This window comes from Alosa pseudoharengus, unplaced genomic scaffold, assembly GCF_046254945.1.
Source record: "Alosa pseudoharengus isolate Yale_2024_CS ecotype anadromous, Long Island Sound unplaced genomic scaffold, YU_APseudo_1.1 YU_APseudo_1.1_scf_15, whole genome shotgun sequence".
In the NCBI taxonomy this organism is placed as follows: Eukaryota; Metazoa; Chordata; class Actinopteri; order Clupeiformes; family Clupeidae; genus Alosa; species Alosa pseudoharengus.
This window is the reverse complement of record NW_027468620.1, coordinates 8,020,725-8,046,113: the sequence shown is the minus strand read 5'-3', so window position 1 is coordinate 8,046,113 and position 25,389 is coordinate 8,020,725. Positions and strand designations below refer to the sequence as shown.

Genomic DNA, 25,389 nt, shown 5'->3' with positions numbered 1-25,389 from the left:
TAGAGTAAATTGAAGCTATTTTGATTTAATTTTCAATCAAGTTGTGCCTATCTGTAGCATAACATTAGCCTACCGTTGATACATGAATACCTACAATATTTATTAAAATACTTGCAAAGACCACTCATTTCCTTATCAGTGATTTTTTTTTATCACTCCTACTGTGTCTTGTTAATAAACCGGAGCTGGGGAGAGCAAATGCATCCTCTTTCACCAAGCATCTTCAGCCCAGCAATTCTTCCGGGAAAACGTCATAAGGATGTGCGACGAAATCGCTTTGGTAACTGCTATGCTCATGGGCATGTAAACTGTGCGGGCCGCCGCAGTTCCCCAGATAAATGCTTGGTTTCCTCCAGGATCACAGACTCACAGCAAAGCAGAAGGGAAATCCACATGATGTAGAACTTATGCGCAAACTCCATACTGACTGCACGTTTACGAACGGGGATAGGTTGCTTTTAGTTTCCAGTCACTTCCTGATACAAGACTGTGTCTATGATTATACCATGACAATAAGATCACAGGCACCAAGCAGGTCGAACAGCGCTCTTAAGAAACAACTTTTCGTATACTGAATTTGGTAAAGTTGCTCAATCGAATCTGCTTACGGATTGTCCTCAGTGAAGAACATGGACTACTGGGTGAGTGAGTCAAATGTCAGCTCAAGAGCGAGGTCTTTTAAAACAACAGGCTTCAAACAGCAACATGCTCATAGATAATTTATCAAACGAGTGAATAAGGTCAGCGAACAGGATCCAGCTAGTTGATTTAATATTCAAAATGTGTGAGTTGAGGGAGCGATAGCCTACACTAAAGGTAGGCTACGAGACTTGCTCAGTTCGTCAGTTTGACACAACGTTAACGCTGAACATGACATGAATGCTTTGTGTGTTCACTTTTTCTATTCAGGGGATGTAGTTTCACGAAATGTGTCTCATGAACTTTGTATGACGTATGCCTAGATTGTGAGGGTCTTCAAGTGAAGACGGAAAACTTTCATAGACCAGCATAGCAACATTAGCCTACTGGTGTGATCTAAAACGTCTAGACATTTTTCGGAAATATGAGACAGACTGATACAGTTGGTGAACGCATAGATACGAGAGATAACGGCTAACTTTATGGTGTTGTTTGTTACTGATGGATTGTGTACTGCATAAGGTTTCATGTCTAGGCTATCAATAGACTTCTTCCGAGACATCACTGAGTGTAAGTAGCCCTCTGTTAGAACTATTGTTGCACACAATAGAGGAGTGGGCTGTGTTGGAGCTTGGCTGAAAGCCATAAGGTTGTGTTTTGCTCTTCGCGGAGGTAGACATAACACATAACACACACATCCACAGACATTGGCATATTCAAAACTCACATGGCAGGCAGGTTGTTGAAGTGTCTCCATTCCAGACCACTTCTCCAGCTTTACCATGCGCTGTTTGTGTGTTGTCTGGGCACTGATTTGTATTCATTTTGGTTACGTTGAGGACTCTTCTGCCTTTTGGAAAGTAGGCTAATACATGGCATACCTAAATGCAAATGTAATTCTAAGTAGAATGTTAACTGAGGCCAAGTCATTTATTTTCCCGTTCAGTTCTCATGAAGTTTCTATGCACACGCATACTTCTTCCTCAAGGGAAATATGACCTCCTTTGAGACAACAAAACTCTCCTCACAAAGCGAGTTTAAAATTGCATTGGAAAAAGGCAGAGGCGTTAGCGCTTGCTCAACAATGGGGGGCAAGAAGAAAACATGTGTTTACACCGCAGTCTCATGTGTCATGAGACCCGTGACTTCATTATTCTCTTACTGCTTCCTCCCATTTCTTTTCACAGCCAAATTCTCACCCCCTAAATGCCGCTCACAATGGGCTCTCACCAGTGCACAGGGCTTCTTTCTTAAAAGCAAACAAATCAAAACTGTATTGTCATCAATATGAAAACTTTGACACAACTGACCTTCTTTAGACTACATATTGTGACACATTTGTGCCTTTTACCCCATGTCCAGATAACATATTTTAATCTCAGCACTTTATGATTAAGGTAAAGTGATATCGAAGGCGATCCCAACACAGATCGAAGCAAAGATTGTAGAGCGCTACGCTCCGCTCTAGAATCTTTGGATAGAAGTGCTTGGGATTTTATGCAATGTCTCTCAAAGTCTGTCCAGGAGCTGTCATCTAGTCTCCATGGTAATGGAATTTTGAGATAAATCAAGAGGATAAGAGATGACCCGCACACCAGATAGCTTCCATTCATAATCTTTTTTTTTGTTTTTTTTTGTGATGTTTCTAGCCGTGCTCACTGAAATAGCCTAGTATCGCCCTGACCCTGTTGAGAGTAACAGTTATATTCTCACATGGTCTGTGTGCCTGAGCTTGCTGTTCCACTTTGCCAAACCTGTTGGAGATCTTGTCATAAGACAGCAGCTGTCGATGTGTTTGGGGGTGGGGGGGGGTGGGGGTGTTTTTGTTTTTTCTCCCACACTCAGTAGTCAAGCCCTGTCAGGCTTGTTCATCTCAGACAGCCAAGAGTTCAGACAACAAACAGGGTCATTCCACGTCAATTCAACCAGGGCCCACGCACTTAGGTCTCAAAAAATTCTGAAAAAATTACCAGGTGTACCTATGTTATCCAGGAGACACACTGTAAAACTACTCTTATGTAAAATCAATACTTTCCAAGATACAGCCAGTTTTACAGGGGGAGGGGGGTGTCGATTTTGGTCGGCCTCTTTTTTTGTCAAAGTTCACAAGCCCACAGCGCAATAACTAAACCATGTAGGAGGCTCAAATTTTGCATTCTGGTACATAAATAGGAATAGTATGTAGCAAAATCGTCACGTTTGGTCTGGATGATCCTGCATGGTCATAGTTGTCCCTCAAAGTTGATACAAATTTTATTGTTTTTGGCTGGGCTCTGTTTAGGCCTTCAGAAGACATATTTGTACTCAACATAGGCTCTTGATTTATTTTCCTTACTGAGATAAGTAGAAACACTCTCACAAAAAGCAATGAACAGAAAATAAATCCCTTCAGGGTCTGAACAGCAGACCTCACAAGTCTGAAAAATCATTTTGGTTATCATTTTCAGAGCACCCAAACACCTTGTGGGAATATACAAATATTTTTTTAATATGTTTTTCTTGATTCTCCATGATCCCTTCTTTTTAAAAACACCAATTTGACTTGTCTTATGCAAATCTTTCTTTTTTATTTTCCACCCTGAACATGGGCAAAATGCCCCATTGACATCAATATGTTTTATATAGAGTTACCACAGTGCCACCTGTGGTTGTATAGAGTAACCTTGTTCTTGCGCTGTGGGCTTGTGAACTTTGACAAAAAAAAGAGGCCGACCAAAATCGACACCCCCCTCCCCTTGTAAAACTGGCTGTATCTTGGAAAGTATTGATCTTACATAAGATTAATTTTACAGTGTGTCTCCTGGGTAACATAGGTACACCTGATAATTTTTTCAGAATTTTTTGAAACCTAAGTGCGTGGGCCCTGGTTCAATTGACGTGGAATGACCCAGCAGGAATTGCTCATGGGCTGCCCATCAGTCTGTCAAAGAATTAATTCATCATCATCACTCGCTGTGAACAAAGTTTGTTTGGCTTAACCAAGGCCCAGAAGAGTATGTTTGTTAAAAAGAGTACCAGCATCAAAATGTGAAGTTGAGTTCTTGTTCCCAGCTCATGAAGGTATATTTTTGTGTCGGTTATTCAACACTTAAGTCACGTCGGCTGGTCATGTAATTGCGGTTAGCCTATTTAAGAGTTATATGATGGAAGTTGTCGTCATTGGGAATGGTGTTTTTCTTCTCAATATATGGGTATGTGACCTTTCAACTTTTCTCTGTACATTGCTGGTACAATCTTCACTGTTATCAATTAGCTCTGCTTTAAGTCGTAAAACATAGATAGAGATGTGTTACAGCATATGATATTGGACTGACTTTGTTAAATAAGTGAAAAAGAATGATCAAAGATCTTCATTATTCCCGGTGGGCAGTCAGCAGTATCTATGTAACGAACATTATATGAACAAATCAGACAAGTTCTTGCATGTTGGCAATTTGTATCAATGGCCAGTCAGAAACAACTTGAACTCCTTGGTTAGGATCAGAGATGTAGTGGAGGCTAAACGCAAGTAAACTCAGTTTATCCACCTCTGAAATTTCAGAAATAGAGTTTATCCACCTCTTATTAGAGTTCAGCCACCTCTCAAAAGAGTTTATTCACCAATTGCAACTTTTCACATTCAAAAATCACATTGTATTATCCACATTTACAATATGTATACTCATCAACACCCTAAGAACCATTTAATACCACTGGTATTGTTATAAACATTGGACAATGACCACCATCATTAAACATGTTCTGAATGCCTTTTTAAAAAATCTGATACCGCATGGCGCGTTCCACCTTACTGTGATCACAGAATTCATAGTTAACCACCATTTTACCACTACACTCATCCTGGATCAGCCAGGATCAGATTGGGCCTTCCTCAAAGTCCTGACCTTCTTAAGTCAATCAAGGTCGTGTGTTCTGCTGCACATTTTGACGATACCCTGCAATCTGTTATCTATTTTTGAGATTAGATGAATTAAACCATATCAGCTGACTAAGGAGATTGTGAGTACTGATTTAATAAAACAAGAATAAACATTATCCATCACAAGTGGTGTCAACATTTGTTTAATTTCAACTACTTTGGACAAAACTGAAAGGTGGTCGGGGTGGATTCCTGTGGACTCCAACCACTGAGATTTCAGCCTTGGTTTAGATAATGACAACATGCCTTTCATTGGTTGAAATTCTATTGATAAGCACAGAGGTGTGGCCAGGTAGACTATCTTAATTTGCTATTACTTTGACTCACACGATTAGCAGACAGGAACTGTTGAAGGTGAATTGCACAAGATTTGACTTGTCTTTGGTGACATACATGTAACTGGTTGCTGGAGCAGTTTTCTAAAATGAGTCAGACCGAAGGTGTAAGTAATAACCTAAATAATTTGTGGGGAAATAAAAAGGAAAAGGCCAATTTGATGCACTGTATGGGAAGGCTACTGAAGATGTGTTTGAACTGAAATTCACTGTACTTGGGTACTGTTCTTTTCCCCAGGCTGCTACGGAGGTGTACAGGGAGATGATCCTACTCTATGTAGAGGAGGGTCGTAAGTTGGTCAACTCGAAATGTGCCGACCTGGAGCCATGGCAGATCATTGGTGCCTCCATAGTCGCCACCCTAGGAGCTGTTTGGATCAAAGGGATTCTCTTCCAACCAGAGAGTAAGTTGCTTACTGGAAGAATATCATGATATAGCACAATGTTCAACATAGCACTGCATTTTTGAGTCTAGTTGCTACTGTAAGACTCAAATAATGCTTTCTACTCACAGATATTAACCATAACTGGTTGTGGGTAAAGAAATGGGGTTGTGTAAGTCTTGCTCAGTGAGTCTTGCATCAGAGTAAAACCCCACTGAAAACCCCAGAAAATGAGTTTGTCCTCAGCAGCACTCCTTGCATGTCTTCTGCGGCTCTCCTAATACTTAAATCAGCTGCCATTGGGGCACTGCTTTGAGTCTTGTACAAAATAAGGCATATTTGTTCCATACATGTAGCCTTGTCAAGTGATTTATGAGTCTCCTGATGATTTAGTGTCTTTCAGTAAGGCATTCAAAGTGAAAACTGTATATCCAGTTGACTGACAGGGACTGACAGGGCCACAATATATCTTGGTTTCTATGATGAATAACGTCCCTAATTTCCTTAACAGGCAGTAGAAATATGAGTTATAACATTCACCTTGTTCTATACTCAGATAGGGCTGAGCTTCAAATCAATAGGACTATTATTTGAAACTTTTACCTCAGTTATGATTAATAAACAGTTTGTTACTTTATACATTTTGGAGAGGAAGTATGAACTGATTCATTGACACAAGCTAGATAAAGTCTATGATAGAATCTAAATGCTGGCCCAACCCTATTTAGAACAGGTCTTACCCGTACCTCAAAGTTTTGTTAGCATTGCACACCAAGCTATTTGTTGCCTGACGCCAAGATTAACATATGTGTAAATCAGGCTTGTGAGGCTCTATTAAGCAATAGTCATGTATGCAATCTAGCATGTCAGTACACAGAGAGAGAGTGAGAGAGAGAGAGAGAGAAACTCAAAGAAGAAGAAAGACAAAGAACACTCTGGAAGGCTTTTAGCCACCTCAAAAGGACCCACTTCCCATTGGTGACTAACATGTTCAAAAGGCCTATTAAGGCCTCAGGATGTGAAATATTCTCCACTGTCTGCACTTTGATCTTGTGATCTACAGGTCTGATGTCACGAATCAAGAAGCGGTGCTTTCGCCTCATCAGAAAAATACCCTACATTGGCACGACAGTGAGTGTCTTGTGGTTACGCCACTTCTCCTTCTTCAATCGAATGCCCTCTTTGAAATCCAGATGAGACATGCAGTCACAAGCTATGAGGGAGTCTGTACCTTTGACCCAGTTTACATCATTGCTACATGATAAAAAATCAGGGTTTACCCAAGGTCATAGATGCCTGCTATCTGCATTGAACCAGCTGTGTGTGTGTTGTGTGGTTGTGTGCTCGCTGGAATGAGTATCAACTTCCCTAGTGAGTAGTGAGTATCACCAATTAGCTAGATACCAAGCTAATGTTAGTACCTAGCCACTAGCCAGTTCAGCTAATCGGATACTTCAGGCCCCTGTTCATGCCTTTGACTAACTTTGTTAGCTTTCTAGCTAGATATCTACCACTAACTTAAATTGTAAGTAAGTACATTGTAAATTGTAATAGTTGTACTTAAATTGTAATAAACACTAAGTGTAAACTTTATTGTCAGTATACATGATTGCTACATGATAAAAACAGGGTTTACCCAAGGTAACAGATACCTGCTGCTGCCTGGATTGAGCCAGCAGAGAGAGAGTGTGTGTGTGTGTGTGTGTGTGTGTGTCTGTGTCTGTGTCTGTGTCTCTGTCTGTCTGTCTGTCTGTCTGTTTGTCTGTTATGTGCTCCCTCAATAGTGTAATGAAGTAAAATAAATACAGTTTTGACAGACAGTATCATTATCTGCATAATCCATGCACTGTGGAAATGCTTGGCATTCATTTTTAACAATGTTGATTACAATGTGCCTGCACCATTTTGCTCCTCAGATTCAGGGGCAGCTAAACAAGGCCCTGGATGACATGTCCCAGAGTCTGTGCACCCTAAAGGAGGGGATGACTTATACCAAAAGACTACCACCCCAAGGGCTCACTCAAGAGCAAGTCCTGCAGCGCATTCAAGAGTACCAGACCCTGAGTGAGTGCAGAACAACCTAGATTTGGGAAATTTTGTCAGAAAAGCCTGTTGTTGAATTCAGAAGGATCTCATTTTTATTGGAAGGAGCAGTTTGAGTTTGATGAAATATTTAAATCACAGTTACCATGTTGTCTTTTTTTGTTGATGTCGGAGGATTGTTAAAGACTTTGTCTTTTTGTGGCAACATTTCCATACAATGCAGGATAGGTTCTTTGTGTGGATGGTTATCTACCATATTATACTGCTAGAGTGTGTTATTGTCAGTGAGGGATTAGATCAAAGTGAGCTACAAGACTGCCATCTTGTACACACGTCAATCGAAGGTAAATTTGAACATAGCTGAAGGTAGCTTCCGTTCGTTAAACTCCAGATGGTGTCTTTCCATCCCTGTACCCTGTTGTAAGACACTGCTGATGATTAACCGTTTTTTACTGTATCTTCTCTCCTTCATTTCTCTGCTTTACAGATGAGGTGGACTGGACGAGTGGCAAAGTATCTGGTGCTGTGTATTGGGGAGATGAAACGCTAACCAAACTTCTAGTGCAGGTATATACTCACATTACACTCACATTAGACTTTTCAAAGGTATCTTATTTAATTATAATACAATATGAACATAATTTATGAATAAGGCACATTTCAAGACCCCATAGATTGCTTTACAAAACAATTTACAAAACACAAAAATAATCATGGACATTGGTGACTCTCCTGGCATTGAAAAATATGGTCTTAATTGTTTGAAGTCATTTTTATGTTCACACAATCCTGAGTTTGCAGCGTTAGATCTGAATACACTGTTCAGTAATATTTGGAGACATTAGTAAATGTTACATCAGCCTAGTTTTGTAAACCTCATCTGCTGACCTACATGGAACTTGTTTTGTTTAGTCATTCCTGTTCCAGATGCTGAAGTTTCCTGCTACTGAGAATGTAATCTATACAACAGCTGTGAAAGGCTTATCCGCCATCGTGCCACACAGTCTTTTAATGTGTTATTATTGTTGTTGTTCTGCAGGTGTATGGGGACTTTGCCTGGAGCAACCCTCTTCACCCAGACATCTTCCCCGGGGTTAGGAAAATGGAGGCTGAGGTCGTGCGCATGACCTGTGAACTCTTTCATGGTGGACCAGAGACCTGTGGCACAGTAAGCTGACAGCCTGCCCGTTCTTTTCTCTCTACACACACCACAAACACCCACACCCACACACACACACACACACACACACACACACACACACACACACACACACACACACACACACACACACACACACACACACACACACACACGCACAGTACACAAAGTTCTCAAAGAAATTGACTAAATCCCTTAGATTTTGATGTCATGGGAATGACCTTCAACTCAGGGTCATTATTTCCAAAACACACCACCAGAATCCTCCCGGATAGCTCTATAGACCTCTCCCGTGCTACTGGTCATTTTTTCACACAAAAGCCAAACATTATGATTCAAAGCTTTGGCTGTAATGCTATTGTAGTACTTTAATACTAATCTATGTGTCTATCTATGTGTAAATCCCAAGGTGACCTCTGGAGGGACTGAGAGCATCCTCATGGCCTGCAAGGCTTACAGGGATATGGCCTATGAACGTGGGGTCAAGCACCCAGAAATGTAAGTTTCAGACATCCTGACATCTCTGCTAGCTATTATCAAGTGGTTCAGTACGGCACTGCTGTTCTCTACCTGGAATTATTATTGTACTGAAAATACAATTAAAGCTTGATCTAGCTATGCAGAAGCCATATCAGCTCATGTTGACCTGACAATGCTGTTATGAGAATGTTACATTACGTTAAACTTTGGATACACAGACAATATGTTTCACTGTTAAAAATGTAATACAGTAAATCAGGGTTTTAGTGGATAACATGGTGACTTGAAAGTTAGCTTTAATAAGTTAAGTTTCTCCAATGTGTTAACCCTCTGGTTGTAGTATTGCTCCGGTCAGTGTGCATGCTGCCTTTGACAAAGCTGCTCACTACTTTGGGATGAAGCTGGTCCATGTCCCCCTGGACAATAAGACCATGAAAGTGGACGTGAAGGTGAATATTCACTCTCGCAGTCTTTTAAATTCTTACAAACTTTTGGTGTTAACAACAGTGTGTATATGATTATAGACAGTTACTCTGGAAATGACCCCTATTATTTGTATGTGTTTTTTGTTTGTTTTTTGTTTATTACTGTTAATGGTGCTTTTGGTGTGTGTGTGCTTGGCAGGCCATGAAGAGAGCCATCTCTAAGAACACAGCCATGCTGGTGTGCTCAGCCCCTCAGTTCCCTCATGGGGTCCTGGACCCCATTGAGGAGGTTGGAAAGGTGACACACACACACACACACACACACACACACACACACACACACACACACACTTCAAACACCTCAAAGATATGAACACACACACACACACACACACACTTCAAACACCTCAAACATATGAACACACACACACACACACACACACACTTCAAACACCTCAAACATATGAACACACACACACACCTTAAACATATGAACACACACACACACACTTCAAACACCTCAAACATATTAACACACACACACACACACACACACCTTAAACATATGAACACACAAACACACACACTTCAAACACCTCAAACATATTAACACACACACACACACACACACACCTTAAACATATGAACACACACACCTCAAACACCTCAAACATATGAACACACACACACACACACACACACACACACACACACACACACACACACACACACACACACACACACAAACAGAGCTCTATCCTGTGTTCCAAACAAGGATCACATTTGGCTGCACTTTTGCTTTCACTAGTCTCCATTCTAAATGCAGTTTAGTCATGGTGCACTTCCTGTCTGCAGAATCTGTGAGCTTGTTGTGCTCGTAGTCAGGGGTTTATGGGTGCTTCAAGGAGGGAGAGAAGAAGTGAAGAATAAAAGAATGAAAGAATGGAACAAGGATTGCTGTTTGTGATGTTGTAACAAGTGATATCTCTCTGTGTCTGCAGCTGGCTGAGCGCTATAACCTCCCCCTCCACGTGGACGCCTGTCTGGGAGGTTTTCTCATTCCCTTCATGGATAGTGCTGGATTCCCTCTAGCGCCGTTTGACTTCCGGGTCAAAGGGGTGACCAGCATTTCCGCAGATACACACAAAGTAAGTTGTACATTAGCATAGAAACATGCTTAGAAACATGTGTGGACAGGATACTTTATATACTGGTACATCATATGACATAACTTTTGTTTTGATCTTGTAGGTCAGAATAAATGAGAATAGTTAATGTCAGTTGTTTGATTTGATTTATTTAAACTTGAGGAATCATTCCTGAGTATATTTATTTATATTTATAGTGTGTTGATTTGATTTATGTAAACTCATGAATATGAAAACAGTTGTGAAATAGTTTATTTTTTCCATTTCCAATGTTATAAAGCTAACTGATTCTGAAGCTATGTTATGAAGCTACTGTAATGAAGCTAACTGTCTCTCTCTCTCTCTCTCTCTGTCGGCAGTATGGCTATGCCCCCAAAGGCTCCTCAGTGGTGCTCTATAGGAATAAGAATTACCGCCATTACCAGTACTTTGTGGCACCAGACTGGCAGGGGGGCATCTACGCCTCTCCCTCAGCAGCCGGCTCCAGGCCGGGGGGCATTATCGCAGCATGTTGGGCCACCATGATGCATATGGGTGAGAAGGGCTACGTGAACACCACCAAGAAGGTGATCCAGACGTCTCGCACTATCGAGGCTGCGTGAGTAGATGACTTTTGATTTTTGACATTATAATGCAAATGGGATTCTGCAAATGTGGTCTTTCCAGTGCTCTTGCATGTGGAAATAAACAGTGATGAAAACTTCTCTCCTTAAAGAGGAAGTCTGGTATTTTAAGCCAGTACATTATTTTGTCAAATTCGTTCCTGCCATCCCGTCTTATTGTATGCTGAAAAACAAAAAAAACACAAAAACTGTGGTGTTAAAACACTGTTTGTCTGTATATGAGAAACAAACAATGGCTTGGACTGAGCCATATTTTATTTCTGCCATTGAACACTTAGTTTTTAAGAGCATAGAAAAGAGAAGTCTAATTTTTAGCCACTATTGCAGTCTCTGCCTTTAAAACTGTTTTTAAAGAAGGGAAAGGACAGAGTAAACATCCAGATGTGATCATTTGTTTCCCTTTTCTTTTGTAGTTTTTAATGCATGGCCTTGTATTAAGTGGAATATAATATGCTTTGTTTGTGCTGCTCTGTTACTTTGAGGTGCGAAGACCTGATTTGTTTTTGTACTCATTTTTGGCAGAATGCGTAAAATAGACGGAATATTTGTCTTTGGGAAACCGGAGGTGTCCGTGGTGGCGATCGGGTCAAATGTCTTTGACATCTACCGCTTGTCCAACGCTCTAACAGCCAAGGGGTGGAATCTCAACACACTGCAGTTTCCCTCTAGGTGAGTTCCAAGTTAAAACTAATCACAGCTTGAATGGGCCTTGAAAAACGCTGTATAAATGCAATGTGTGTTATAGTTGTTTTACAAACAGGGTTTTACATATTTTGATTGATTGATTGTAAAGAAATACCAGTGTCTACACTAAGAGATTGAATTTAATTGACTTAAGGGACTTGATATAGAATGCATACTGAAGACTGTTTGTCCCTCCACAGCATCCATATTTGTGTGACAGTGTTGCACACGCAACCTGGTGTGGCTGACCAGTTCATCAGTGACGTTAGAGAGCTGGTGGGCAACATCATGAAGAACCCAAAGGAGAAAACCACAGGAATGGTGAGATCATTATGTGTACTTACTCATCAGTGACTGTTGCTCTACAACATATGCTTATAGCAACACAGTCAAAGAAATAACATGTTTGAACATGAGCATACAAATCAATCAATGGAAAATCTCAAAGCTGCTGCAGTTGCAAAATGTCCATGTTTATTTGGACAGTAAATATCCAATCCCAATCCTGTTTCCACACTAAATGTCAGCACTCAGCAGTAATAAAAAAAATAGATAAAAAATAAAATGCTCATCTGTGGACTTCATGACTAGATAATTATAATATGTTTTGAAAACCCATGCACTTTTTTCTTATACCTTTTTATTTCTTTATTATCTCTCTCTTTTTTTAAAATCACTGTTTTTAGGGAGCTATTTATGGTATGGCCCAGTCCATCCCAGACCGATCACTGGTGACGGAGATTTCTCACGGGTTCCTGGACTGCCTCTTCAGCACAGAAGTCCTTAAAGCCCAGAACAACCACATGAACGGCAAAGCCCATTGAGTGCTCCACCGGTGCATCTACTCACCCACTCCTTGCCTTACGCCCTTCGTCTTTTAATCCGTACTCTCTCGCTCTCCTCAAGGCCAGTCTCTCTTCCAAGCACAAAACCGCAATAACTGAGGTTTAGTTAATAAATTAGTTAGTTAGTTAGTTAGTTAATTAATTAGGTTGTTAGTTTTTTTTTTTTTTTTGAAAACTCAGAGTTATCAAAAGACTGTTGTACAAATGTGGGTGCGAAGGAACATCAGAAAATGTGTGCTCTGGAACGTGCTGCACCCTCATCAAGCGGATCCTCCTGATGTGTTTGCTCACGATGACCTCTTGAATGGCTTGTTTTCTAGGATTGTGATTGTCATCTGGTTCTTTTGGAAAAAAAAAACTAGATACGGTCTGAAAAAGGTCTGAAAAACGACCCTGTACCTTGCTCTAAGTCCTGATTGTGGTAGTAAAAGAGGTGCAGGATTGTCATAGATATCATTCATCACTATCATCGAAGTATATTATTCTGTAATAACATTAACCAAACCACTCATTTCATTCATTGTATGTAATATATGCTGCAGATGCTGTACAAATAACGTACAGTTCTTATAATTCTTTCAGTCTAAATAAATCAGTAAAAATATAGGGATCCATTTTAAGAAACGATTATATTCTTTGTTTCTGTAGTGCTTTCCTATAGTGAACTAATCTGCTACTTCAATCCCTGTTCTTTTCCCCAAAGTCAATTAATACCGTATCTCTCAAGCACAACAGTTTTTGAAGCACTTATTCAACTGATGGAGTTAATTTATTTGCTTTCAGACTCTTAAGACTTTCTGTATCTGACGGCAAAACTGACCCTTTGGCAACTGTTTTAGAAAGGTTCCTCGTGTTTCTTTTGTAATTAATTTGAGGGCTCTAGCCCAGAATGTATGGAGACACCCAGACTCATTTCACCGTATAGAAATTGACCACTTTTAATTGACGATGCATGGACACTTCAACACCCTGAGGGGAAAAACAAAACAAAAATGTGTCATATATGATTCCACTATAATCCGCTTCCATATCTACCTCATTTAGTAATTCCATAGTATTGAGTCATTATTCCTTCCAAACTCTTTGTTTGTATTTCAGAAAGACTTTGTCTGGCTCACTGTACTTTCTTGATACGTAATGTTTAGTAAGAAATTAGTTCTTATCCATTATTACACAAAACGGTTGCGGAAAACGGGAGATAAATCTGGTTTCTCCTCTTGATCTAGCCTTTTAAGTCAGCCTTGGCCTATCAGTTATCATTGTCCTTTTATTTTTAATTTTATTTTCTGTGCAATGGGTGATTGAGTCAGCATTATTCCTTAGAGTTGTCCAAAGGGAATAGCCTCTCAAGCAGGGATGAAATGTCCTAATAGTGTGACATTATGGTACCATTGAATTGTAACTTTATAGGCCTCTTTAGCTGTGTTTAATCTGAAGGCTTCATGATGTTTTGTGACCACTGTGTGCGTTTTACATATTATTATTAATCACTAACAACATGTCTCATTTCAATTTTTGTATAATTATTTGTCTGTGTGTTGCGTTACTGTAACGGTTTTTGTTTGGGCACAATGGTGTGGGAAAAACCCCCCCCCCCCCCCTTGAAAAAAGCACCACTATATCTATATGGAAACATTCACAAATCTAACAACCATCAGGTTTTATCAGGTTTGTTTTGAAAATCTCTTATGAATGTCTTTGTCCCCTATGCAATAATCAAATCTTACTGATTGTGATCATTCCTTGTAGCAGTTCAGGCTGTGCAACAGTACAGCTATAACCGTGATGCTGCATTCACCTGTATGCCTTGCCTTCCAGTCAGAAAACATGCCTGTGTTGTGAGTGCTTTAGGGCTAAAACATGGGCATAGATCCAACTCAGGGACAGGGCTGGCCCACACCACACCTGAAAACCGATTCAGTGCTCTTTTATATGTCATTTGTTGTTCCTTTTAAAATCATTAAAGGTTTCATTTTTTGAAACTCACAAGTTTTGTCTAAGTCTCACAAGTTTTGTCTTTTCTACTCAGGCTCAGATAGGCAAGGGATGCTGTGGGTAGCGTGCGGGTAGTTCTGCAGAGGAAACACCTTGTGAATATATACATTCAGTCACTCGAAAGGCTTAACACATTAAACAATTGGTCCTGAAATATACCCGGTCTACACAGGAAACAGAGCCCAGCAGCGCGGGCCTGATTAGGTCTCAAATGACTTGCTTACCGTCCAAAACAAGACCATATTCTTCTTGACCACAGCTGCACTTCAGATCTTACCAAGAATGACATCAGAGGGGAAGTGATGAATATTGTATATTGTTGTCGTTCAACCTTTCTTATTTGTAATTTTAGAACCGGAAATTTCCACTAAAGCCTAAAAACAAGAAGAACCAAGACACCAGCCAGTGTGTTTTGGACGTAATATCCCGTTTTATTTAGCTTCTGCGCACAAAAGGCTCGACAAAGGTTACAACATGGCCCCCATTCACCAGCATAACAAGAGAAAACATCACAGGGGAAGGCACAACATTTCTGCAGTTAAAAAAAACTCTACCAACAAGTAATAATGCAATGAAACTGCTGTTCATCATTAAAATTCGTTAAAAGGTCTCAATAACCTTTTCTTTAAAAAAAAAACTTGACAAGGTAAAATAATATAGTTTGTTTATAGATGTAAAATTAAAACTTCTGACTCTGATGTACAAATGCCTTCTTTGAAATGATTCAAATGGAATGTATAGCAGCACATTTTAACATGAAATTATGATTTTTTTTTGCTATCGTACTGCATCACTGTTATCAACCAGATCCTGAATCATTCATTTTGGGGAGGTCACTAACAAATACAGGTGAAGGCAGGAATGTCTTTGATCCTACATGTTTCTCCATGGAAACTTTGTTAACATCAGTCAAGGCCCAAGCCGATACATGTCAGACTTGGTTTTTAAATGCTTGTAGCCCAATAAAATAAAGGCATTTTAAATTTTTAATCCACTTGAGTGCCTGGATCTGGATTTTTTCTAGCAAGAATGTTTTTGAAAAAATTTCCATTAGTTTATTAATTACCAGTTGAGGGATTTTGGGAATTTCACTATTCGACATGCAATAACAGACTCCTGAATGTGGTTTTTGTGTGATTGCAGGTCTCTGAGTTCCATGGAGGAGATAGTTGTTGTTGATGTGCCTGTTTGGTGGTGTTTCAGAGGACTGAGGCCTGGTCAATGAAGGTGGCCTGTTTGGTGGTGTTTCAGAGGACTGAGGCCTGGTCAATGAAGGTGGCCAGTGTGATGTCACGTTGTGAGAGACCTCCGCAGTCATGTGTGCTCAGTGTAATCTGAACCTGTGGAACATTTATCAATATGAAGCAAGGTGCTAACAGATAAACAAATATGTGTGTTAACTACACACACACACACACACACACACACACACACACACACATATAAACAATTTTACAATTATTTACTATATTGACGAGTCAAAGTATAGACCCTTTCAATCTGTTCCTAGAGGGTTTTCGGGTTGAAGCGTTCAAAACCAGCGCAGATACTTTGAAATGAAAATGATTCGTACTTCGTAGATGATGATCTACAAATGTTTTTTTACTATTATTATTTTTGTTTGTCCCAAAGCTACCATTAGCTTAATGTTGTTTTTCCTGTGCTGGAAATGCCTTAGGAATGCACATGTTTGTTTATGCAGTTGAAAGGGTCTATAAAGAAGTTAACCATGGGGACAAAATTGTCCTTTGAGTAATTTAAAACTTTGAACAATACAATTTGATGGGCCCAATATTATTATGGGCCGGCTGCATGCCAAACCAAAAGCTTTTATTAAAATTGTTTGTGCTGAGATACTTGTTTATCTGAATGAGAACTGTCGTCATAATCAGGAACTTGGAGGTGGATGTCGTACCTTATTATAAACATTGAACCACTCAGGATGATGGTCCATCTTTTCGGCCTGCAGTGCAACTCGTGACATGAATCCAAAAGCCTGTCACAGAGCAGATGTTAATTCATTTACCACAATCATTGTGATCAAACAGGAGATTGATCCTCAAAGATATTAACTTTCATTCTGCTTTGTTTATTACACATCCGTGCACAACATGTAAACATTACCTCAGTAGAGTAAATATTATTTTTCTCTCAAGATAATCGGAATCCAAAAGTTTACAAACTGCAGAACAACAGAGTAATGGATATGATCTGATAATTGCTTTCCTTTGTAAATGTTATGTCCATGTCCATTCTGTGGGAGATGGTTTTAAAAGTCTACCTGGTTGAAGTCTTTGAAGATAAACTCTTTGTAGATGGCATCCCTCCCCACCACCTCTACCCACTGCGCATTGCGTAGTATCGGGAGCAAGTGCTCTCTCTCCTCCGCTGTTAGGGATTGGATCTTACCGGCCTATAACCATAACAAACCCAAATGCTGTTTGGTTAGGTTAAGATGAAGCAGATTGATGTGCCATGTGACATACAGATAGATAGATAGATACTTTATTCATCCCGAGGGAAATTTTAGGCATCCAGTAGCTTATACAGTACTACACACATAAAGGCAAGCATCAAATCAGCAGAGCTGGGAAACCTGCATGGCTTTGTTCCAACCATTCACTAAACCAACTGATTGTTATCGGATAAACATTTTAGCTAGGTAGATGAGCTAGTTAGTGGAATTGCCCGTTTTAGGTGCACAGGGAGAACCGATGGACGTTTACTGTAAAGCTGGGTTTTCCATCTCTGGATATCAGTGTGCTAATTTATTATGACCGCCGCGCAGGGTTTTTTTCTTTTTCGCATGTCCAAATTTCCTTCAAGGATTCCCGGGACACTGAAAGACCGGGGTACACGAAAGTTGGTGGGCATGTAACCCCACATGGATAGCATGGAACCATTGTTTTTTGTTTTGATCTGTAGAATCAGAATTATGAACAGGCAAGATGGGGGTGGGGTTGTATAAAATGAATGTTACATGTGAAATCTATGAACTAATCATGTTTTGGTACTTGTTGTCTAGCAGATACCAGTGAGAATTGAGTGTGGATAATGCATAAGACAGTTAGAATCATATAGGCCTTTCAGCGTGATTTATTTTTGTGGAAAAAATGTGCTGGACTGGGCGGCGGTCATATTTTGTACCGCTCTGCGGTACATCTAGTTAATGACTAGACTAAGCAGCACCTAGAGAATTGAGGAAAGAGCAAAAGTACCATTTGTACTGATTAGTTGGCAGAAAGTCATTTCCATCCTGAATATAACAATTTAAAACTAAACCACTTCAACTCATCATATTTACACAATTTCACTGTAGGGAGAAAACAGGACCACATTAGGACAGTCAGTAATATGTTACAATTGTGATGTGGGCCTTGTGAAACAAAGTGATGTTTGGTTGAATGTATAAAATGGTCTATTCTGTAAACATAGCCCTCCTCCTGTTATATTTGTTGTATGCATCCAGGTATATTTATATTTAAATCTAACAAATTCATTCATTCATCCTGTAAATAATGTGACTGTATCACAAAATATTATAGTTGTATTTGCACATTGTTAGATGTTACATATTCATTGTACAGCATGTCAATTGCATTCTTCAGGTTTTACTATCTAAAACAGGCTGGGGGCAGCCGTGGCCTACTGGTTAGGGCTTCGAGCTTGTAACCGAAGGGTTGCCGATTCGATCCCCGACCAAGTAGGAAAAATGTGGGCAGGGGTGGTTGAGCACTGCTCTCCCATGCCCACATCCATGGCTGAAGTGCCCTTGAGCAAGGCACCTAACCCCTCACTGCTCCCCGAGCGCTGCTGTAGCAGGCAGCTCACTGCTCCGGGTTAGTGTGTGCTTCACCTCACTGTGTGTTCACTGTGTGCTGTGTATGTTTCACTAATTCACGGATTTGGATAAATGCAGAGACCAAATTTCCCTCACAGGATCAAAAGAGTATAGTATACTGGTTTCCCATACATGGACTAAGCCTAATCCTAGACTAAAGCTTTTTCTCCATGGAGCTAGATCTCCACTGAAATTCTCTTCTAGTCCAGGACTACAGATTCATCCATGTACGTAAAACTGGCCCTAGACGTATAGTAAGTAATATTTTCGATATTTTAGATAGTTTAGAGAATAGCTAGGCAGCTAGGTCCACTGGCCAGGTACCCCCACCCCATGACTGTATACAGGCAGACTAAACAGGGGCAGCTTCCCAAACAACAACTGTGATTGGCTACAAAAACCTCCATCTGGAAACAATGATGACTTGCATTCTCTGGGCTTTCTATTGCTGGTCACATAAATGGCATTCCAACCAACTCCTCCCTCCCCCTCAACATACACACACACACCAGGCTTGTGCAAAATTCCAGAATTGAATTGAAACAGGCTCTTAAATTCCAATTCAATTCTTGAATTCCACTTGCATTTCAATTGAGGTAGCAAACAGGAAGCAGAATTGCAATTCGAATTGTGCACAACCCTGACACACACACACACACAAACACACACACACACACACACACACACACACACACACATACACACACACACACACCACTGACAGCATCACATGGGACTCACAAGTGCAAAGACATCTGATTATACATTTCTTCCTCAGCTTGTGAGACATGCCACTGCTTAAATCAACACTAATCAGGGTTTGCAACAAAAACCTGAATATTTGTTATTATTAACTTAGTAAACAATTATTAGGTTTCATTATACAGTATACACATATACATTTGCCATATACAAAGTGGGCACAATCATTGTCGTCAACACAAACTACAGGTCTCATACAGACATATGGTTATGTATAACAGATGCATAACAGATCAGTTAAATAAACCAAAACAGAAAATCTATGTGTTTATCAGGCAAGAGCTTACACAGCATTTTAACAGTATGTGAGGGGGCTTGCATTTAACAGAAGCACATGACTGGTAGTGTCTTGTGTCCACTGTCCCTGCGTGAACCAATATCTGTGTTTCGACATCAGAAGAGCAAACAGATGTCACAATGGAGCCCACTGAGCTGATAAGGATGAATGACTTCAACAGGTATCATAGCAACCAGCTAATCTGTTCCACATCCACTAATAATGCCTGACAGGCTTTAGGGACGTGTAGACTGGTGACTGAGAGAAGAGAAGGCTTACGCCTCCATTCACTGATTTAAACCTCACACATCTTTGTAAGCTTGAATTCAAAGAAAGAGACTAGAGAAATACATAAAAAAACAGGAGAATGTGAACTGAGTGTATGTGGCATATGGGTACACATGAATACATATTAATAAATGCATTAACAATGCATTAGAATACTATTTGTGCTGTAGAGTAGTCAGGACAGCAATATTCAACAGAACACGATCCCTGCTCTAAAATGTCAAGCTTACGTGTACTCCCATTTATACAATCAAGATAGACACGATACCTTATCTACTTAAGTGAGCACACTAAGCCCTCTATATTGTGTTCTCCTTTCCCTTTTTACTGTCTGCCTGCATACTGTGATAGGTAAGGAAGTATAAAGTAACAGGTATGCAAGCCAGAGCAGCCACTGTTTCATTGGATCATGCAACAAGGCTTTGTAGTGTAACAGCAGATCAACTTGTTATCTTCACTGCTGTAATAAGCCAGAGAGAAGCCATGAGAGTGTTCTTACCATACTGGTAGAGCTGCTCCTGCTTGCTGTTTCAGCCGCACTCAGGCTAAGTCTCTCTGACAACACAGGCAGCTGGAATTCATCACAAGGCCCTGCCTGACAAAAGGCTGCCCTGGCAGAAGCCTGAATGAAAATGCCAGCAGCTGAGTAGAGTGGCAGGCCACCACCTGGAGGCAAACAGACAGCCTTCATCCGCGCTGAACCATCAAACCATGTTTACTCCTAAAGGGTCATGAGAATAAACAAGCCCTGATAGATTTGAACCAATGTTAAATGCCAACCTCAAAATGCATTTAGAATTTAGAATTTGCTGTGGACACATTTTGACTTGCATACACATACTCAGAAATGCATATATACTGTATCATGTAAACATCCACATAAACATAATACACATCTTAATGGAAATGCAAATGCTTATAAAGCTCTAATAATGTTTAAGCTTTTAACCACAGTAATTATGTGCTGCAACTTAATTTGGTGTTTTTTCCGCATAGGTGAACAAGCTGCCTGTGAATTGGGAGGCAGGAGTAGGGTGAGTTTAGCTGGTCGGTCATCTGTGCACCACAGGAAATAGAGCTAATTCAACTTGGGAGTATAGGGAGAGTGGAAGTCACTAATAATGTTTCACTTAATTCATTAATAATTGATTGTGCAACTACTTTATTTTCCCTTTTAGGTATATTTTTTTTAGACAGAAGTAGAATGTCAGATGTGAATACTGTATTATGACATTTTCTGATGTGAGCTTTGAAGGGAAGACTCAGGCCATTTTTCATACCAGTCCTGGGTGTGTTAAATAGTGCTACGGACACTGGCATTCACTCTATGAGTGTTTTAACAACTACTGTCAACATAGTCATAACCACTGTCATCATTGTTACTACTATCATCATCATCACCGTCCTTGTAGTTTATGGCAGCCATAAGTCTTGTACACTTTGTGCCACTCCAGGCATTTTTCACAAATCATGGCTTTTGCATGCCTTTAATGTGATCCTATTTGCTAACCTCAATAACGTTTTAATTATAAATTGTTTAATTATAAACGAATCAAGACAAATATCTATATAGACAGTGACCCAACCTTTTATTGATCCTGCACCATTCATGGCATTGAAACACATTTCTTGGTGATTCATGTATGCACCATTGTATGTAATTTATACATAAGACGGCACAAAAGTATCATTTGGTATGGCTGATGTTTTGCCTCTATAATAATATTTATATATTACATATAATACATATAATCGACCACAGCCAAGATTAATCTGATATTTGGATTGGCTATTTTATCCAATTTTATGTCAGTGTCCAAAGCCCATGCAATAAAAAATACTCATGTTGATCTTTGAACTCTGTTTATATTCATGTGTCATAAACTCACCGTGAGACCATTCTCATAGTGTGCTGGGACACCATTCTGACAAGACGATAGATTCAAAATGAAAGGCGTCCATGGAGTACTGACTAAGGCCCTAATGGTGGTAATTTTCTCAAATGACCTTTGCAAAGGAACTTCAGATAAAGGTGAGTGGGTTTATGTGGATATACAATACATATCTGCAGGGTGCGATTTGTGTAAAAAACAGAGGGGGGGGGGGGGGGGATGATGGGGGTGTATGACTTTAAACAGCGAGTGTGCTTGGTATGATCAGCTCCTCTAATGCAGGGTAGGACTACGTTTTGACCAGCATACAAATTCACCTTGTTCTTGCCCCATCTGAAATGACTTCTCTACTTTTGCTGCCTCCATCCTTTCTGTATTTGTTGTGTAAAAAAACGTTGTATATTATGGTACTGAAGTCTTAAGTTAGTGAGGGTTAGTGTTAGTTGGTAAGGGACCGTTCGTTATTTATAAACGGGGTCACCGGAGGAAAATAGGGGAGGGTCATGTCTTTTTATTCTTTGTTGAGGGGAGGGTCACCTAACTTTTTTTTGTCTAGGAGGGAGGGTCACCCATCTTTTGTATTAATGAAAACAGCAAAAAATCAAAGTGGCTTGTTTGATTGTTGATTTATGTCGCCGTAGGCTATAACGTTCTCTTTCGTTCCATAGCTCTGTCAACATTGGACGATGAAAATAAGGGAGATTTCCCGGGTTTCTCACGCAAAATACGGAAAATGTCAACATTCGTCCCTATTAACGTTGGAAGGGTTGGAGCAACAAAGTACCCTACTTTATTCACGCCTAACAGCCTATATCCATTTGGTCAACTTTATCCAGCCCTAAAAAAGCTAAATTTAACTTTGGTTTACTTGTAGTTTACCTTGTAGCCTAACTTTAGACAGTGTGCATGCTTAACATAAAGCATTCTGTTTCATTCTTCCACACATCCAGCTCTTAACGTTTTGACAAGCATTTCTACTAATTGACCTTGTTCCTGCCCATCTCTAGCTTTGCTGTCTCCATCCTTTCTGTTTTTGTTGTTTGCAAAAAAATATATAGTATTTATTGGTGCAATTTGTTAATCGCTGTCATTCTCTCTCCTGCCAACAAAAAAATGTTACGTTCCAAGTAGCAGTGTATAATTCTGCTTTATAAAGTTGAACAAATACATTTGGTCATATAAATAGCCAGTTTATGGTCTACAGTGTAGTTGGTAAGTTATGGTAGGCCAAATTGGAGTGAATATACAGGGGGAAGTCTTTGTCTAGCTGAGTAGCCTGGCAGGTGCGCACGTAGGCATAGCCTACGGCCGAACACTGCAAGCGCTAATGAATCGTGCTCACGACAACCACGTCGTTAACTTAAATATGCCTAGGTTAACATCACTCTGAGTTCGCATTCAAGCAAGCAAAACGATGATTTGAATACATCTGTTTCACTGGAAGGGCAAGGGGTAACAACAGGACAACACAGAGACAGGCCAGAATGCAGGACTAATGTTATGACATTATTACAGTAATATGGGATATTCTACGGGAAAATAGGCTATTAAAACGGCAAGACAGCGGGGAAATGTTAAAATGATAAACCCGGAAAAAGTTGGCATGTTATTTTCGGTCCCTGTGATTATTTGTGAAATTGTGCAAACGGCCTTAAGTCATTTGAGAAGGAAGGAGTGTAGCAAGCTCCCAAATTGACACTCGTCTGAGAAATTGAGTTTTGGATAATGTTCAGCTTCGGCAGCTTTACAATGACTGAAGAAGCCTAGAGACGAGTCCATAGCAACAAGTTCATGTATTTACCCAGTGTGCTTTGTTGAATGGTCTCAATGCTTTATTGTTTTATTTCATGTGAATACTTACTAGAGGAGTAACTTTTCAAGTAGGCTAATGCAGTTGCAGGAAGTGTGCATTTAGTTTCCATGCTTATTGTGTTTCCACAACAATGTTAGTGAGTAAATCTACTAAAATGGCCATCATCTTGGTGAAGTGTGATGTGTAAGATCAGAAAGCAGAGGTTGATTTAAGAACGGTAATCTATGTTGATGTGTTTTCATTGCGCGTAAGAGCGTGGGCGGAGGACATCGACAATTGGCCGGGGAGGGTCATGTCATTTTTGAAAATGCTGCTGAGGGTCGTTGAAAATTATATTGCAGGCAGGGGAGGGTCATGCAACTTTTGATCGAAGCACTCAAAATCCCTCCGGTGATCCCGTTTATAAATAACGAACGGTCCCTAACCAAATAGCCTACACATTGCTAGGCTACGTGCACTCTCTCTCCTGCTGATTTGCGTCCAAGTGCGTAATATTGCAAAAGTTGAAAAAATAAATGTGTTTATTGTAGCCTACAGAAAATAAATAGCCTATCATACTGTCAGTTAATTGCCTACAGTGCAGTGAAGAGTTTGGAGAGTAAAGTTATAGGGCAACTTGAAGTTTTATGAAAATAATTTATGAACCAGAACATAAAGACCATGAAGCTTCTATTTCTTGCAGCTGTTAAAACACCCGCTAGATAGTTTAAATACCCACCAACATTCGTTTTTGCAGTACAGATTATGTCTAAAAGTTATTTGTCTACTACTGGCTGATTTATCAGACTAGTGCTTTCTCGTTCGTCCTCCGCAAACTACAGGTGTTTTTTTTGTATGTTGGTCTTAAGGGGGCATGTCAACCCATCCCATTACCACTTATTTCATGTATAGCGCCACCTAGTTAAAAATTAAAAAGCAAACAATTTGGTGTTTTCATCACAATATCTCTGGCTGACATGGTCAAAACTGCACAAAATTGAAAGTGTAGGATCATTATGACACCTTCCGAATGCATGCCAAGTTTTGTGAACTTTCGTTCATGGGGGGGCTTACAATAAAATGATTTATGTGTACATTTAGTGACCGTACACCAACAAGGATTCCTGGGACACTGAAAGACCGGGGTACACGAAACTTGGTGGGCATGTAACCCCACATGGATAGCATGGAACCATCGTTTTTCGTTTTGATCTGTAGCCCCCCCGCTGGACTGGACCCCCTGAAAGGAGGGTAGGGTAGACACTGTGAATATCTTGAGAACCGTAGGGCCTAGGATGACCAATTTTTTCCGTATGTTTGCCTCCAGGGGTCATGTTAACCCATTCCATGTGCACACATGTGCATAAACAGATACACACGCACACACATACATTTACAGTAATCATACGTATGGTATGACACATACTCACACAGTAGACATATGTACGCATGCATGCACATGCACAAACACACATACGCAGACAAACACACAAGCATGCACACACACACACACCCACACACATAAACATAAACGTGTACACGCACACATGCACACAATTCAAGAATTTCTCAGAATTATGAACAGGCAAGATGGGGGTGGGGTTGTATAAAATGAATTTTACATGTGAAATCTATGAACTAATCATGTTTTGGTACTTGTTGTCTAGCAGATACCAGTGAGAATTGAGTGTGGATAATGCAATTTAGTGAGACGGTTAGAATCATATAGGCCTTTCAGCGTGATTTATTTTTGTGGAAAAACGTGCTGGACTGGGCGGCGGTCATATTTTGTACCGCTCTGCGGTACATCTAGTTATGCATACTGTTACCTTTACTTTTATTGATCAACTGTTGCAATG

General features: G+C 40.1%; 3 protein-coding genes across 5 annotated transcripts in view; 2 read left to right on the top strand and 1 right to left on the bottom strand.

Annotated features, from left to right (window-relative positions):
- Positions 1–441: 441 nt before the first annotated feature.
- Positions 442–14,672, top strand: sgpl1 (sphingosine-1-phosphate lyase 1). 2 transcript variants are annotated; one of them, XM_076285392.1, is made up of 14 exons: positions 442–641; positions 5,132–5,297; positions 6,340–6,407; positions 7,193–7,340; positions 7,807–7,886; positions 8,359–8,487; positions 8,888–8,976; positions 9,299–9,407; positions 9,583–9,681; positions 10,385–10,531; positions 10,891–11,129; positions 11,677–11,823; positions 12,039–12,159; positions 12,525–14,672. In XM_076285392.1, the coding sequence occupies exons 1-14, from the start codon at positions 630–632 to the stop codon at positions 12,660–12,662; spliced, it is 1,692 nt and encodes a 563-aa protein (XP_076141507.1). In that variant the 5' UTR covers positions 442–629; the 3' UTR covers positions 12,663–14,672. The 2 variants fall into 2 exon arrangements, with proteins under 2 accessions (XP_076141507.1, XP_076141506.1); XM_076285391.1 differs by lacking the exon at positions 442–641 and adding an exon at positions 4,897–5,000.
- Positions 14,673–15,084: 412 nt separating this feature from the next.
- On the bottom strand, positions 15,085–20,422 carry pcbd1 (pterin-4 alpha-carbinolamine dehydratase/dimerization cofactor of hepatocyte nuclear factor 1 alpha). 2 transcript variants are annotated; one of them, XM_076285394.1, is made up of 5 exons: positions 20,346–20,422; positions 16,960–17,091; positions 16,594–16,674; positions 15,954–16,018; positions 15,085–15,905 (listed from the first exon to the last, which is right to left on the bottom strand). In XM_076285394.1, exons 1-5 carry the CDS (start codon positions 20,346–20,348, stop codon positions 15,878–15,880), a joined length of 309 nt encoding a protein of 102 aa, XP_076141509.1. In that variant the 5' UTR covers positions 20,349–20,422; the 3' UTR covers positions 15,085–15,877. The 2 variants fall into 2 exon arrangements, with proteins under 2 accessions (XP_076141509.1, XP_076141508.1); XM_076285393.1 differs by having other exon boundaries at positions 15,085–16,018.
- Positions 20,423–21,793: 1,371 nt separating this feature from the next.
- LOC143124742 (heparan-alpha-glucosaminide N-acetyltransferase) overlaps positions 21,794–25,389 on the top strand; it is a 42,755-nt gene continuing 39,159 nt past the window's right edge. The window contains exon 1 of the mRNA XM_076286450.1: positions 21,794–21,878. Coding sequence (XP_076142565.1) covers positions 21,794–21,878 — 85 coding nt within the window. The remainder of the gene's footprint in view (positions 21,879–25,389) is intronic.